The sequence below is a fragment of the Octodon degus genome, unplaced genomic scaffold (assembly GCF_000260255.1).
Source record: "Octodon degus isolate 3935 unplaced genomic scaffold, OctDeg1.0 scaffold00046, whole genome shotgun sequence".
NCBI classification, from domain to species: Eukaryota; Metazoa; Chordata; class Mammalia; order Rodentia; family Octodontidae; genus Octodon; species Octodon degus.
In genome coordinates this window covers 7,661,896-7,679,659 of record NW_004524622.1, presented here as the reverse complement: position 1 = coordinate 7,679,659, position 17,764 = coordinate 7,661,896, and the positions used below count along the sequence as shown (strand labels likewise).

Here is a 17,764-nt window from a genome sequence, read left to right as displayed (position 1 = left end):
ACCACTGAGCCATCTCTCCAGCCCCAGTAATTTTTTTTTTTAAATGCTGCTGGTGTGGGTAGAACTTAGGACATAACACAGATTGTGCTACTACTGCACATCCTGAGCCACTGACCCACAAACTAATTTCTAACAATCTACTTAAAATAAATACTGTGAACAGAAGGGGGGGAAAAATATTTATTTATGAAAGATCTCTCTCCAAAACAGTACAAAATCTAAATGCTCAACAAAGACTAGTACCTAAGAAAAATCAGTACATAAATTAGGTGGAATGGTATACAATTTAATTGCTCACTAAAAAGATTAGGATACCAAGTTGAATATAAAACATGATAGAATCAATCAAACCATCACAAAGCTTACATCCAGTAAAAAAAAGAAAATGAAATTCGGTTTCTGTTACTCAAGCAATAAGCAAAACCTGCGGCAAAAGGATCTCAAGTGCAAGTCACACCCAGGCAATAAGACCTGGTCTCAGTCTAATATGACAAAAAAGGAAATAAAACTATCAAAATTTCAAGTGATCATGTTTTTTTGGGTTGGTTTTTTTGTTGTTGTTTTTTTTTTTTTTTGCAGAACCAGGGATTGAACTCAGATCCTTGCACTTGACAGGGAAGTGCTTATTCTACTAAGCCATATCCCTGGCCCCAAGTGATCATGTTTAATAAAAAGCTTCAGTAACTTTTTCCACATATGCGATTTAAAAAGTAAAGAGGTGCTATATCATCAAAAGAAAGATTCAAATGACAGCCAGGTGTGGTAGTACAGGGCATCCCAGGATTTAGGAGGCTAAAGTAGGATGTCCACTACAAGTTTAGACCTGCCTGGGCTACTCAGTGAGATAAAGGCCAGCCTGGACCACATAGCAAGACTCTTTCTCAAAAAATAAAAAGACTCAAAGGTTCAACCAGCCCATAATGGTGGAATGGACTACAGCCTCAGCAACTTTGGATCTGAGTTCGTAGAATCACCTGTGCCCAAGAACTGCCAGGGCAACACTGTGAGACTGCCTCACCTGGGAAATAAAACAAAAAAAGTTGTAAGAAAATAGAAAAATTTACTACAGCTAAGGATGGTGGTGTAAGCCTGTGATTCCAGTACTTGGGAGGCAGAGGTAGGAGGATATCCACAAATTCAAGCCTGGGTGGGTCACACAGTAGAGTTCAGGATGGCCTGAACAATACAAAGAGAGCCTATCTTAAAAAGCAAGCAAAACCAAAAAAACCCCAACAAAAGCAAAAGCAAGTGATAGGAGCTGGGGAGATAGAGTTCAGTAGAATAAGCACTTGCCTGGCAAGTGCAACATCCCGAGTTCAATCACCAGTCCCGCAAAAAGAAAAAAGAAAAAAAAAAGCAAGTGATAATCGTTAGTTTTTGTTTTATGTTGGACGTAAGGTTTTACCATCACAGCTGCCTGGGCTGGCCTCAAGAATTCAGGACCTTGCGCTTACCAGGCAAGTGTTATTCTACTGAGCTATATCCCCGGCCCTATAACTTTTTTTTTCCTTTTTTTTCTACCCTATTATTTTTTATGTTACCTTTTTCTTACGCTTCTTTTATCCCTGAATTTAAACTACGTAAGGCCTGATGTCTTGTACAATTCACCAAATAAAAAACAATGTTACTTTCACTATAATACTGCAGGTATTTTATAGCTACTGATTGAAATGATTTATAAAGTCACATTTTAAATGTGTGTATACATATATGCATGCATACTTATAAAACTATAATATACAGCTGGGTGTGGTAGCACACATCTGTAATCCAAACACTGGGACACTGAGGCAGGAGAACTTTTTTAGCTCAGCTTAGGCAATTTAGCAAGACCTTGTCTCAAAATGAAAATTAAAAAGGACTAGGAATGTAGCCTGATACAAAGGGCCTAATTAAATGCCCAGTAACAAAACAAAAAACAACAAATCATAAAATCAGTGAATCATCTCCATTTTTTTTACATTTTTCTAGGAACTAAACTCAGGCCTTTGTACATCCTAGACAAACACTCTACCACTGAACTCTATTCCTAGCCCATTTTCACTGACTTTTATTTGCAAAACCATGACTCTCACACTCACTGGTGTTATTCATACCTGTTGAGACTTCAAATTAAAAACTGTAATGTTCAGATTTACCTTCATCGTCTTTGGATCCAGCTTAGACCAATGGGTAGGTGTGGAAATCTCTTTAGCTTCACCATCATCCTTCTCTTCTTCATCCTAATATATAAAGTTAAGATAATAATTACTATTCTGAAACCTTTAAATAAAAGTAATTTATTTTTAAAAGTCTGTTGCTGATCTGTGCAAGGTCACAAATGTTTCAGATTGTCTTCTCCTAAAGTTATTATTTAGGTAAGTCCACAGACATACATTCTACCACTTTTAACTGATCACAAAGACACTCATCAGCCAATCAAAGCCAGATCTGTGAAACACAAAAGGGTCATAAATTACAACACAAAGGATATCAGGGATGCACAAACACTGCCGGTCTCCACTAACCACACAGTGTGTGATCTTGCCCCAATTTTCAAGCCACCCCAAGACTGATTTAGTCAGACCTTTGAATGTACCAAAGACGTTGCCACATAGCCTGAAATTTCCAATCTCTCAGACTTGTGGTTGTCCAATTTCAAATATCCATGACTAGAACTGATGACCATGAAAGAGAAAATTCTTTAAATTTGAGAAAATGTTTCAATGGCTTAATACTGAATCTTGTTCAACAACTGGTCCCAGATTCCAGCAACTAGACCTATGGTAAAAACAAACCTCTGTGCAATTTAAGCACACCTTATTTTCCTTTGAGGTCTCAGCACTCTTAAAGTCAGCATAATAGACAGGCTTTTTTAAGAGAGAAGAAAATACAACTACTCTGCTGAAAGCTGGTTACCAGTCGCTGTGAGCAGCTATGCTCTTCCGTGTGTGTGCTGTGTAGTGTGTGGTGTGCATTGTGCCTGTGTTCCTGTGCCTGTGAGAAGCGGGAATAGAAAAGGGATTAGCGTTCAGTGCCTGTTCTCCATCAGCCTCCTTGCGTTCACCCTGAAGTTTCTCCACCAGCTGCTGCTTGTATCCTCGGGAGAGGGTTTCCCACTCTGAGCGGGTGGGAAGGCAATGCCAAACATCCGGGAAAAATAAAACCACTGTCTCCACATGAGCTGGAACTGTACGCCCCTTGTGGGTCTCCTCAGGGCGATGGTAGCGAATCTCTGCAAAACGGTACCTGTTGCAAGGGAAGAAGCATGTTGGAAAAAAAATTCTAAAATACATTTAAAAGACCCTAGTTCACTTGTAGCACATCAAGTAAAGAAATTTTGCTGCAAGAACTTGAGGTTGGTTTAAAGAAAAAAAAAAAAAATTATATAGAAGCCATAGTTCCTCTCTTGGTACACTCGTAGAATATTATATTTGTTGTTTGTTAAAGGAGTATGTTCCCACACAAAGCATCTTCAAGTTTGATTACAGAGCTACCCATGTTTTAGTGAATACCTGGAGAAGGTGGATAGCTGTTCAGATTTCATGTGCTAAAAAAGAATATTCTCCATTAAGTCACAAGAAATACTGTATACTAAAATGCATAGAACAAATAAGCCTCAAGAGAAAATATGGCTGAACGAAAATAATCAGCAACTACATTTGATAACAACAGATTTACAATGAAATGAAGTTCTCTCTTGACGATCTTCTCCAGCTATACATGAAATGAAAAGTATTTTCAACATACATCCAAGTTTCAAAGTACAGCATAACAAAACATTTAAGTTTTCAATTTGTTTTGATTAGTTCTTTATCCTTTTCTTTTCCAAAACAATCTGGACACCAAATAAACTTTTGCTACAAATGGGGATTTTCCTTTGAGTTACTTGCATTGCACAACCAGGGTTGGTAAGTAAGGGGAAAGGACTGATTGACAAGAATAGCTATATGACCTATTAAAAAAGTTCTAAACAAGAAACAAATTGGTGCTTACCATTGTGTGCATACACTTAGATCAATGCCTGTCAGAGCCTTACAACAACGAATAGCTGTCTTAATCAACACAGAGGGGTCTTTTTCTGGGTCTGGTCCATCCAGCGAAGGAGACCAGTGGCCTCCAATGGCCATGGCTTCATCCTTGCCTTTCATGCCCACTAAAAACTAATTCAAAACAAAGAATCATTTCCATATATCATGTAACTGTTTAAATTACAAATAAACACTTGAAAGGGAAAGGTACAAACCTTTCCAGTACCATTTTTACTACCTCTCGAATCTGTCAGTCAAGGAAGAGTTCAGTTCATCATCATGTTCCACACTGCATTTCAGCAATGGAATAGGATTTACACATCATAACTCATCCCTCTAAAATATTTCTTCAAAAAGAGTTCTTTTAAAGAAATAAACTAATAATTCAAACTTTAATAGCATCCAGACACTCTATATCCCATCACCACTAACATTTTTACCATGCTACAAATTTAACACATCAAACTGACAGTTGATTTAGTTATATACAAGACATAGTGATAATCTGCAATGAGAAAAACATCTGCATTATTGAAACTGTAAGCATATAAAAAACAGTAAAATTATTAAATGGACATGGTTAAAAATGTTATCTTAAAACTTTATGTACACACACTGAGAACAAAATAAATTATACACCTAAAGTTAAAATAAACATTTCATTTTACCTTAACAAGTCTAGCAGGATGTTGAAATCCATCCCGAAGTTCTTGTGGGTCTTCAGCAAGAGCACATGATTTATGATACAAATCTTCCATGCTAGGGCTAGCCATCAGCATTACCTATTATAGTCAAATAATTCAATCCTGTCAAAAGTCTAAAGTAATGTAAAGAAAATGAGAAGCACTACTAATTAACCTTACATATTAGATATTATTAAAAATGGAATGTAAAGTGCTATAGAAAGAAAAATGTTATTAGATACCCTATGAACTTTAAACTTTACAAGAAATGTTTTTCAATCAATGAAGACTAACATTTCACTAGTGTATCCCTCTCCCAACATAAAGTTTTATCTGAAGCTACAGGAAGTCACATAACATTCATTAATATCAATTTCAAGTTTTTAATAAATTTAAAAAATTAAAACAGCCGTTATTGACAGTTTATGAAGCAAGATAGAAAGGTTAAATAGCCAAAACAGAAATAGACAAGAAGAAAAAAAACAGATTCAGGTCTATTATCTAATAGCCATTTTCTAACAACTCTAAGAAATGCAAGCTGTGTATCACAGTGGAATACAAACCTTTGCACTATATAAGTGGTCAGCATCTGGAGGATCAAGAACAGCCATGTTTTTCTCTAAGGACTCTACTTCTCTGTGCATTACATAGAAATTGCAGTAATTTCCCAGCTGAAATGGTCTTGACAAAGGGAAAGCATCCACCCATGTAAACTGAGCATCAAAAAAGTCACTAGGTATGTATAAATTCTGATAACGGCGCCTTAGTTCCATCATGTCACAACTACGGCTGAAAAACAGATATGAGTAGTGAATAAACAGCCTTAACATCAAAGTTATGCAAGCATTCACTATTACATACAGAACCTGACACACTTAAAATGCAAGCTAGCAAGGATGGAGTTAATTCATGAACTACATATTTTCATAGAGACATATGAAGTTCTTATTTTTATATTTTTGTCCTCACAGCTTTTAATAGGTAGTATCTAATTGTTACATTAACTGATCTATCTTTTGAGTATAGCTTACAATTCATCAGGGAACACCGTTTGAAATTAACTCAAATCTAGCTCCAGAAAAGACCAGACCAAAAGTTACAACTACTAACTGGGAAAAATATGGTTCATATAAATTGCATACAAAGAAGGGATTAACAGTACCAAAATAGTACATGCATGCCCTTCAGTTGGGTTTATACACTGTAACACATTTTTGTAAAGCAAAATCTGAATGTGAAAGAAAAAAAATAAAAATTTTAATTTACTAAGTACCTAGATCAAACAAATGTAAACTGAAAATTGAATGCAAAACATCATGTGAGGGCAACAAACTCAGGAACCCCTATGTCTTTTGGAAGGCTGAGGCAGGAGGACTACTGTAAATTTGAAGGCAGCCTGGGCTACAAAGTAAGCTCAAGGCCAACCTGAACTGCATAGCGAAACCCTGTCTTTGCAAAAAGATTTAAAAAAGAAAACCGCCCCCCTTTAAGATTATGCTTTTTAAAAAAGCAAAATCTGAATGTGAAAGCAAAATCTGTCTTTTGGTTATCCATATCTCTACACCCCTCTGTGTGAATGATGGAATGAAACCCATATCCAATTACTATGGAATTAAAAAAAAAAAAAAAAGACTCTTCCCTTTTACATCTGACACTAATATTTTATTATTTATTCCATTAGTGGGGATTGAACCCAAGGTCGTTGCACTGAACTTTATTCCCAGCCCTTTTTATGTTTTGGCTATTTAGAGGACTTCTAAGTAGCTAAACTCCTAGCACTTGGGAGACTGAGGTAGGAGCATCATTTTCAGTTCAGACCAGCCTGAGCAACAAAGTGAACTCAAGTCCAGGCTGAATTACATAGCAACACTGTGTCTCAAAATAGACGAGGAAAAAAAAAAATTAAGCTGCCCAATTAGGTAAGTGCCACATGCCTGCCTTGGCAGTACAAAGGATCATGTCCTTTTTCCCAACAACCCTGCAAAGGACAAAAAGGTAAACCAACTTGGTAAAAATAAGCCAAAAAATGGCAGACATGATGACACATACTTCAGGAGGCTGAGGCAGGAGGATTGCTTCATTTTTGAGCCTGGGCCTCATAGTGAGAGCCTGTCTCAAATTTAAAAAAAAAAAAAAAAAAAAGCCAAGGAATGTTTGTTGAAATCATTAATAAAGTGGAAAATGTCAACAATCTGTATAATGAAAAGACAACTACACTTTCTTTTATAACCACACCCAAAGCCAGGGTTAACAGTGCTCAATGTCCCAGATTCTGGGGACCAAGGGTCCCAACTACAAAACTGACCTGGTGACAAACCAAAAGCAAAAAACCAAAGATAAAAAAAATTTTATGTAGAGCTGTCTTTCATACATAAAAAGAAGAAATGCAAATGGTGAGGGATGTAGCTATCTTATAATAAACCATTTGTCTAAAATATACAAGGCAGGCTGGTGAGATGGCTCAGTGGTCTAAAGCACCTACTTAGAACAAGCTAAGCTAAACTAAGCAAAGCAAAGCAAAGCACAGGGACCGCGGTTCAAACCCCCAGGACCACATGCCAGCCAGCCCCGCCCCCTGGTGGGCTGAGCTGGCCACACACACACAAAATAAATAAATAAACAAATAAATAAATAAAGTTTGAAAAAAAATAAATAAAATATACAAGGCCTTGGACTCAAACCTCAAAAACAAAAATCGAAAGAAATACAGATACTGTGTTTTGTTTTGTTTTGTTTTTTACTGTATTTAGTACATGGTATACAGAGTCTCACTACACAGATAGGACTCATTAGTGGTCCTCTTGTTTTCAGCCTCCCAAACTCTTGAGATTACAGACTCGCCACCATGCCTAGTCTCAATCTCGTTTCAGTGTGCCCCTGTAGGCAGGGCCAGCAAGGCAAACCAGGGATCGACCCCGGTCCCTGTATCTGCCTAAGCAGGTACTCGTTTTTTTTTTTTTTTTTTTTTTTTGTGGAACTGGGGATTGAATTCAGGCCCTTGCGCTTGCCAGGGAAGCACTTATTCTACTGAGCCATCTCCCTGGCCCCTAGCAAGTGCTTTAAGCCGCTGAGCTACCTGGCCAGCCCTAATACACTGTAATTGTGCTTGCTGTTATTACTTTATTTTTTCTAGGGTAAGATTCTCCTATCAAAATGATAAAAAAACATTAAAAATATATTTTTGAGCTGAGAAAGAGAAGTGTATGATAGTTTCCCAACATGTATTCATTTTCCCCAGAAATAAAATCTACAATGAAAGGACAAATAAAGCATTACTTGTACATATGGACTCTTATAATCAGGTTAAGAAAGTTTTGGGTGTTTTTTAGGTTAAAAAAGTTTATGGAAAAAAAAAAGTTTATGATTTGCTTTGCTTCTGAAATGAAAGTGATGCGACACTGGCCTCAAAACCACAATTCTCCCAAACTCAGCTTCCCAAAGAGCTAGTACCACAGAAGCCACTGCTCCCAACTAGTATGAAGAAATTTTGATTTCCATAACTCCAGATGAGAAAGGGCATAGAGAGGCCAGCAAGATAGCTCAGGTGACTAAAACGCCTGCCTAGGCAAATGCAGGAACCGAGGTTCGATCCCCAGCACCATATGCCATGCCAGTACTGCCTCCATGGTGGGCTGAGCCAGCCAGAGTCCAGGCATGGTGGCACACATCTGTAATGTCAGCATTGGGGAAGCTAAAAGGATCACCAGGAGTGAGACCCTGCAACAACCAAACACATTAAAAAATAAGAATGATAATAAAAATAAAAAAGGGCATGGAAACTTTAAAATATTTGCCATAAGTCCTTTCATATTCCAGAAATTTAGCTCACATTAAGGTGAAACTGTGAGGGTCGGGCTGGTGAGATGGCTCAGGGGTCTAAAGCACCTACTTGGAACAAGCTTGGCAAAGCAGAGGGACCGCGGTTCAATCCCCAGCACCACATGCCAGCCAGCCCCACCCCCTGGTGGGCTGAGCTGGCCACACACACACACAAATAAATAAAATTAAAAAAAAAAAAAAAGAAACTGTGAGGGTCTAATTTAAGGAGCAATTTCATTTCAAGTTGTATATATCAACTCCTCCCCAGAATAGCTTTTAAATATTGAGAACAAATGACTTAAAAACCAGAGCTTCTCAGTTGGGCATGGTCACCAACACCTGTAATCTCAGTATTCTGGGATAGTAAGTAAGAAGACTCATGGGCCGGGGACACAAGTGCCAGTACATGGCAAGCGCAAGGTCTCCGAGTCTGATTCCCAGTACAACAAAACAAAGCAAAACAAAGCAAAACAAAGGAAAGGAAAGGAAAGAAACAAAAGTAAGAGGACTCAAAGTTTGAGGCCAGCCAGGACAACTTAGAGACTCTGTCTCAAAATTTAAAAAATGAGCCCTACTCCCAGGGTGCACTGAGATGGCAATTGAGACTGGGCGTGATGGCACACACTAGTAATCACAGTGCTTGGGAGGCTGAAAACAGGAGGATCATTACGAGTACTATATGTGGAGTGAGGCCCTATATATTAATACGTTAAAAAAAAAAAAAAAAAAAAAGGAAATACAGCTAGGAATGTAGCTCAGCTATGAAGGTCAGCAGTGAAAATAAACAATAAAAACAACAGTTTCTCTATTTAGTATCTTTTGACCTGGGAAAGTGATTTTGATTCCAATGAATTTCTCTAGAATATGCAGACTAGATTATTTTTAAGTTTAAGAGTAAACACAGATTTAAAAAAAAAAAAAAAAAAACTGTAGATTAAGAATATTTAATTTGGGTCCAGGGAGACAGCCACTTGCCTGGCAAACAAAAGATCCTGAGTTTAATCCCCAGTACCAAAAAAGAAAAACAAAAAAAAAAAACTTGATTTGACCACAAACAAGAGTGAATGAATACCACCAGTAGGTGTAATTATAATTCAGCAAATAAAATTGTGTGAGTAGGTAAGATTTCCTTTGGCATTAAGTATCTCAAAATACATTTGTATGCTAGGTCTAGACTGAATATATAGGAACTTTAACTTTTGATCAGCCAATATTATAAATGTATTCTACTGAAACACAGCAACGTTCCCTCAGGTTAGTATGCTATCTTTGAGGCCAATTTTAAAGATTTTTCTTATTTTACAGACAACCAACAGCGGTTGCTACCACAACCCACTAACAGCATTCACTATGGAGACGCTAACTGTCACACACACGGTTAAATGCTTTACAGATAAGTGCATCTTTCATTAATCCTGAAAGTTCTGAGATTCTAGCAATGAAACTCACAAATTACTGGTAACCTGATCCACCAACTCCAAAATCTCAAGAATATAATTACAGGCATACATTGACACATGTTAGGTATTACACAGATCTGTGTGTCTTTGTAAGTCTATGTTTGGACATTACACTACATCGAAACAGCTAAAACTGAAAACAACTGGTTCAAACTGTCTTACTGCTCCATCCCATTCACAAACTTAAGAGTTACCAATAAATCTGCATCTTGATGCCTACTTTAAAGAACAACTTTCATCATGAAGCAATTTCCTCTAGGGCTTCCCTTTTCAATGGCTGGTACCTTAAATGAATGTACACAAATAATGTACCCTTGCAGAAAATTAAATTATGACTTCAAATTGCATTTTTATGGCCTTAAAGAATATCATTAAATGAATTTTACAAGAAAAAACATCCATGCATACTCCACACCAAAATATACAGAATTATGAAATTAATAATTTAATCAAACAATGGGAGAAAAACAGAACAACATACCAATCTAAAGAAAACTTGGAAAACTGCACGGTATAACGTGGAACAACACGTCGAACTCTCCGAGGTGATCTTTCTCTCTCTCTTCGGGGCGATCTCTCCCGTGATCGCTTCCTCTGAGGTGATCTTTCTCTGGATCTACGTCTTTCTCTTTCTCTTTCACGACTTAAAGCAAATTTTTCTAACATTACTATATTTTTGGCATTAAGGTAGAGTTCTTTAAAAAAACAAATGTAATACATAATTTAAGCAAAATTCCACAGAACTGTTTACTTTTTTTTTTTCTGTTTACTTTTTTAAAAACTGTGGTTAAAACTAGGGGTGGTGGTACAGACCTGTAATAACAGCATCCTAGGAGGCTGAAATAGGATAATCACATGCTTGAGCTCAATCTGAGAAATTTAATGACTTAACAAAACTAAAATTAAAAGAGCTGAAGAGGTATAGGGAGATGGCTCAGTAGAATAAGCACTTGCCTGGCAAGCACAAGGGCCCCTGAGTTCAATCCCCGGTTCCAGGGTGGGGGCGTGGGGAAGAGCTGGGGATATAGTTCAGTTCAAAGGGTCTGTGTTCAAACCCTAGGGCTGCCAGCAAAAAAAGTCATACCCACACACACTCTTTACCTCCTAATCTTTCTTTTAAAATAATGCTATATGGGGCCAGGAAGACACCTCAGTAGAATAAGCGCTTACCTGGCAAGCGCAAGGGCCTGTGTTTGATCCCCAGTTCCACCAAAAAAGAATAAATATATAAAAAGCAAAATAAAATAATGCTACGTAGTTTAGGCTGGCCTCGAACTAGCAGTCATCCCCAATCTCTCAAATGCTGGGATTACAGGCATGAACCATCAGTTTCTTTTTAACCATTTTTAAGTATACAGGTCAATGATAGTAAGTAACCTACACACACACACACACACACACACACACACACACACACACACAGAGCCCCCTATTATCTTTTTTGACACAGGGTCTTGCTGTGTAGTTCAGGCTGGATGAGCTCACTTTGTAGCCCAGGTTGGTCTCAAACTCAAAACAATCCTCCTGACTCAGCCTCCTAAGTGCTGGGGGCATGCGCCACCATGCGTGGCTTCATTTCCATTTTCTGTGCAATCATCACCATCCACAGTATTTTTTTTTTTTCCTTTGTCTTGTCTTTTTGAGACAGGGTCTCACTATGTAGTTCAGGCTGGCCTTGAGCTCACTCTGTAGCCCAGACTAGTCTTGAACTCACAGTGATCCTCCTGCCTCAGCCTCCTGAGTGTTGGGATTGCAGGCATGCGCCACCACGTCCAGCCCACAGTATATTTTAAAACATACCTTCGGTCATCTTTTCTATTAGGTACTTGATCCCCTCTGTCATTCCTTCCTGAAAATCTAGATGGTGGATCTAATCTTCGTGCTGGTTGTGGCTGTGAAACTATGCGAACAGGAGGCTGCAATAAACCAGCTTGAAAAGATATAGAATAATTTTTTAAACTTTGTTCAAAAAAATTTTAAAAACACAACTTGTTTGAATTAAAACATAAAAATGACTGTGAGTCACTAAAGTTGCTTTTTCCTTTTTCTTTTTTTGGACAAGGGTAGTATTAAAGGACTGAAACCATGGCCTTCAAACTGACTCACACCCCACGCACACACTACAGTTTTATTATGAGGCTGGGTGTCCTAAATAACCTGGGCACAAAGTTATGCCCTTCCTGCCTGAGCCTCTTGGTCACTGGCATTACAGGTTTGCAATACCAAGCCACACTTCAAACTGTTTCTGCTGTTTACTGAGACAGTGTCTTGGTAAGTAGCCCAGACCAGCCTCAATTTCGTGGTACTTTTCCTTACTCGATCTCTGAGTGTTAGAGTTTATAAGTGTGTGCCATCACTCTTAGCAAAACTGCTTTGTCGGTTTTTTTGTTTTGTGGGGGTTTTTGGTGGAACCAGGGATTGAACTCAGGCCCTTGCGCTTGCCAGGCAAGTGTTTATTCCACTGAGCCATCTCCCCGGCCCCTGCTTTGTCAAAGTTAGTATAACATAAATTATTCTGAAGAACAGGAGTTTTGATGAGCTCTTCCTAGTATTGGACATTAATAATAAAAATTTAATTTAGAAATATAAGTATTTTCCAGTTGAGATACTACAAGTCTGCACATGGTGGTACACGCCTTTCCTTAGAACAAATTTAAAATCATCTATTGGCTAATCTGAATTTTTTTTTTAATGGTACCAGGGATCAAATTCAGGTCCTTGCATTTGCCAGGCAAGTACTTATTCCACTGAGCCCCCCAACCTGAATATTTTAAGAAGAATGAACAGGGGCGGGGAAGAAGGCTCAGTGGAATAAGTGCTTCCCTGTCAAGTGCAAGGGCCTGAGTTCAAACTCTGGTTTCACAAAAAAAAAAAAAGAATCAATAGAATGAGCAAGTACCTATGTCTTTCATGATATTACACTGAAAATTTTCATTCCTCTTTCAACATTTCACCAGGCCATAAGGATAAAAAAAAACTCACCTGGTGGCACACATCTATAATCACCATTGTGAAGGAGGGTAAAGAAGGAGAACCACAAGCCCAGTTTGGGCAATTTAGCCAGACCCTACCTAGAAATTTTAAAAGACTAGAACTGTAGTATTACAGTGTCCCTGGCCTTGAGTCTCTGTACAGCCAAAAAGGTTTTCCTTTTTTATTGCAGTACTGGGGATTCTGCAGTACTCAGGACGGCAAGAGCTTATTCTATGGAGCTATCTCCCCAGTCCTAAAAAGGGTTTTCTTTAAAACTGCTCAACCACTGGCAAGTGCAAGGGCCTGTGTTTAATCCCTGGTTCTGCAAAAAAGAAAAAAGAAAAAAAATGCTCAACCAAAGGCTGGCAAGATAGCTCAGCGGAATAAGTGCTTTCTAAGGCAAGTACAGGGACCGGGGTTCAATCCCATGTACCACATGCCACAATGGCCCCATCCTCAAGCGTACTGAGCTGGCCACGAGTCCAGGTGGGTGGCGCATGCTTGTACTCCCAGCACTGGGGAGGTTGAGACAGGAAGATCACTATGAGTCTGAACTGCATAGCATGGCCCTGTACCAAATAAGTAAATAAAAATAAAAATAAAAAAAAAAAAACTGCTCAACTTTGGGGATACATCCCCTGCATAGGACAAAAAAAAAAAACAACAACATGTGGGCCTGGGGAGATAGCTCAGCAGAATAAGCACAAGGTCTTGAGTTCAATCCCCAGTACAGCAAAAAAGTGTCTAGAGAGAACCAGGTATGGTGCTGCACACCTATAATCCCAGCACTCGGGACTGGGGAGATGGCTCAGTGGAATAAGCACTTCTCTGGCAAGCGCAAGGGCCTGAGTTCTATCCCCAGTTCCACCAAAAAAAAAAAAAAAAATCCCAGCACTCCAAAGGCTAAGGAGGAAGATCACTGCAAGTTTGAGACTAGTCTGGACTATCAAGCAAGCTCAAGGCCAGACTGAACAGCACAGCAAGACCCTGTCTCAGAGAAATAATAAAAATAAAAGTGTAGTAGAACACACACTGTTAATTTTCTATTCCTGTTTTGAAATAGTGTACCATTTTATTTTACGTTGCTTTGTTTTTGCTTTTTTTCCTTATTTTTCATGTTTATCTTTAAAATAAAAAATATTTGTGACACACAAATAAATAAATAAAATAAAATAAAAATATAAACATCACAGGAAATGAGCATAAAAGATAAAGTATGCTAACATCATATACCAGAAATTTTCCATCTTCCAACGCAATCATTATTTTTTCTGACACTAGTCTATAATGAATATATCATGTCCCTTATGAAGCCTAGTATAATCTGTGTCTGAATTACTGCTCTGCAGTTTGCAACAGCCAAGATTCTCAACTACCGTGCTAAAAAAATTAGTTATACAGGGCCGGGGAGATGGCTCAGTGGAATAAGTGATTCCCTGGCAAGCACAAGGACCTAAGTTCAATCCCTGGTTCTGCCAAAAGAAATAAATATATTAGTTATATGTCTGATCTATTAGGAATGGAAAAATGTGTATGTCAACAGGATTCCTATGCTCCTATTAATACTTGAGACAATAAGAGCATCAAGGAAAAACAAAAAAAACAGCTGGATGTGGTGGTACACACCTATAATCCCAACACTTACAAGCTGAAACAGGAGGTAGGCCAGGCCTGGACTGCACAAGGAAAGCCTATCTCTAATTGTTTCAAAACCACAGACAGGGAAGGAGGAAAGATGAGAAGACGACAGGGGGTTGGCGGGGAGAAAAGAAAAGGGAAAGGGAAGGACAGAAAGGAAGGTAGGTAAGAAGAGAGAGGAAGAAAAGGAAGGGGAGGAGAGAGACAGCCAGGTAACATCTTTAATGCCAGCTCCTCAGAAGGGTATAGCAGAGAGGATCTAGAAGTCTAGTCCAGACTATTTAAAAAGAGACTGTCTCAAAATTTTTAAAAAGGGGGCCGGGGAGGTAGCTCAGTAGAATAAAGCACTTCCCTGGCAAACACAAGGGCCTGAGTTCAATGCCCGGTTCCACCAAAAAATAAAATAAAATAAAATTTTTAAAAAGAGCTAAAGATGGAGCTCAGTGCAACAGCTCTGGTTTCACTTATTACTAAAAGAAAAAACAAACAGGGATGTGGCTGCTCTTACTTTAGCTCCAGTGACGGACCCCGTGCTTAGACACAACATTCTGGGTTCTATCCCTAGCACTAAATATACAAATAAATGAAATGGGGGAAAAACTATTTCTTACATTAAGTCAACACTACCTAAAACATCTTTTTGGTCTTCACTTTTGAAGTTATTAGTCTCCAAAAGCCTTCCAGCAACTGGTTGATACTTAACACTTGAAACTCCACTAAAATCAAACCCACCTTACTTTTTCCTAACATTTAAACTACTCTCATTGTTCATATTAATGACAACCATAAACATAGGACACATCAATAACAGAAGCTCTGCTTCCTTGAGCCCTCCATTACCAGTAACTGAACCCAGGTCAATCTACCACTACACATTATCTCTAGACCTTTCCATTTTATTTTTATGCTGAGACAGGGTCTCCAGTGAGTTTCTTAGGAAAACTCAGACATTTGATCATCCAGTCTCAGCCTCGCTAAGAGCCATGGTGCTCAGCTCCACAGTTTTCTTTCCCCTAGTAGTGATGGACATCAAACCTACGGTTCTAGCCATTGTAAGCGCACAGTGTACTAAGGAGCTACATCCCTAGGTCCTCCTATGTCTCTTTCTGTTCTTAAAATTTCTCTGAGACAGGGTTTTCCTATGTTAACATAGTCTTTGATCTCACTTTGTAGCCCAGACTGGGCTCCAACTGTCCTTTTGCCTCACTCTCCTAAATACTGGGATTATAGCTGTGTGCAACCATGCCCAGCTATAGTGTAATTTTTGACCTAAACAATGACTACTGGTAATAATCTGTTCTATTACTTTGATATGTGGCACTACTTAAGTAATTTTTAATATCATTTTGTTTTTTAACTGTGTCATTAATTCACAACAAAAGAGGGCCAGCAAGATAGCTCAGCAGTCTAAAGCACCTGCTCAGGCAAGAGTGCAGGTACCACGGTTTGACCCTCGGCACCACATGCTATGCTGCGCCAGCCACAAAAAAATAACAAATAAATAATTCACAGTAAGAAAAAATGCTGTAATTTTTTAAAAAGCCAGTTAGGTAAGACTCTGTTAAGGCTATTACTTTAACTACTGTCACTAAGAAAATATCCACAATATCAAATAATCACTTTGCAAATGAAACTTTAAAGCTCAGGTTATTCATTTGATTGTGACTCAGTGAGCAAAGTGCTAACATCAAATTCTAAGCGTATGCAAAATATGCCAGATATGTTCAGAAGAGAAAAAACTCTAAAGAAAAATTTTAAAAATATTTTTTCCAATAGAGGTAAGATACCAGACAGGCATGGTGGCACACACCTGTAAACCCAGCACTTTATAGTCTGAGGGAGGAAGACTGTTGCCAGTTCATGACCAGTGAGCTCAAGGCCAGCCTGAATTGCATAGCAAGACCCTGTCTCAAAAAGACAAAAAAAGGGGGTATATGTGTGTGCCTGTGCAACATACACTATCATTCCAACATCCCAGGACTTGAGGCAGAAGTATTGTGAGTTTCAAGACAGCACAGAACTACATAGGGAGACCCTATCTCAAAACAAAACATGAAAAAGATTTTTCAAAGTCTATGAAGAATTTTCTATTCATGAGCTTATTTCTATCATTAAAATCAATTTTAAAATACTTCTAGATAGCTTACAAAAGCAGAGGGTGATGCCAGCCAGCCCCACCCCCTGGTGGGCTGAGCTGGCCACACACACAATAAATAAATGTTTTTAAAAAATAAAAAAAAAAAAAAAAGCAGAGGGTGTTCCATTCAGGATCTTTAAATTTCTTTTTATATATTTTCACTAACTCCCTGACTCTTTTGTGATCAAAAGTACACTTGCTGGGGATAGCAAGGCACTTGTCCACCAAGTGTGAGGCCCAGGTTCAACCTCCAGTACCACAAAACAGACAAGACAAAGACGCAAAGATAACACGCACCATACCTTTCTGCTGTGGCTGCTGGAGTAAGGGCTGTGGCTGTGTCTGCAGCAGTGGTGTGAGAGAAGCTGCTGAAATCTGCGCCTGCAGTAGGGACTGAGGCTGTGGCTGAGCCTGGACCCCAAATGTTGTCTGTGGTGTGATTGGCTGAAGTACAGCCGGAGGAGTCTTCAGTAAAGGTTGGGTTTGGGACTGATTCTTGATATAAAAGAAATTTTTAAAACGTTTTTAAGAAATAAAATTTTTAAAGTAATAAAATTCATAGTGAGATGACTCAATTACCAAACTTCTATCTTAATTCAAAATTTATGTACCTGATTTGGTAGTGTCTGAATTCTTTGAGCATTCCATTTAAAAGGCATATTAGGATTATAAGTAGCTTCAACTAATACTCGATCACCCACTTGAGGGGTTTTCCCTTTGACAGCACTGAAAAAAATAAGTTAAATATAACCACAAGTAAAAGAGATTACTCCCAAGCCAGGGATATAGATCAGCAGCACAAGTGTCTGGCTGGCAAGCACAAGGTCCTAAGTTCAATTCCAGATACAAAAAAAGAGAAATTATCCCCAAAAGACTTATACATAATTTAAAGTGGCTCCCCACAAAAAAAAAAAAAAAAAAAAAAAAAAAAATACATGTATGAAATTTTAAAGTGCACTACATCTAAAAATAAATACATAGGGCTGGTGAGATGGCTCAGTGGTCTAAAGCACCTACTTAGAACAAACTAAGCCAAGCAAAGCA

At 38.4% G+C, this 17,764-nt stretch overlaps 1 protein-coding gene and 1 non-coding gene across 2 annotated transcripts in view; both read right to left on the bottom strand.

Annotated features, from left to right (window-relative positions):
• Window positions 1-17,764, bottom strand: part of Ccar1 (cell division cycle and apoptosis regulator 1) — a 58,849-nt gene that overhangs the window by 14,597 nt on the left and 26,488 nt on the right. The window contains exons 6-14 of the mRNA XM_023716185.1: window positions 17,332-17,446; window positions 17,023-17,215; window positions 11,773-11,902; window positions 10,454-10,615; window positions 5,257-5,482; window positions 4,679-4,792; window positions 3,976-4,142; window positions 3,018-3,228; window positions 2,139-2,222 (exon numbers count right to left, since the gene is read on the bottom strand). Of these exons, the coding sequence (XP_023571953.1) occupies window positions 2,139-2,222; window positions 3,018-3,228; window positions 3,976-4,142; window positions 4,679-4,792; window positions 5,257-5,482; window positions 10,454-10,615; window positions 11,773-11,902; window positions 17,023-17,215; window positions 17,332-17,446 (1,402 nt within the window). The remainder of the gene's footprint in view (window positions 1-2,138; window positions 2,223-3,017; window positions 3,229-3,975; window positions 4,143-4,678; window positions 4,793-5,256; window positions 5,483-10,453; window positions 10,616-11,772; window positions 11,903-17,022; window positions 17,216-17,331; window positions 17,447-17,764) is intronic.
• On the bottom strand, window positions 4,273-4,340 carry LOC111817025. The gene has a single exon (XR_002821316.1). It is a non-coding gene; the product is annotated as a small nucleolar RNA SNORD98 (small nucleolar RNA).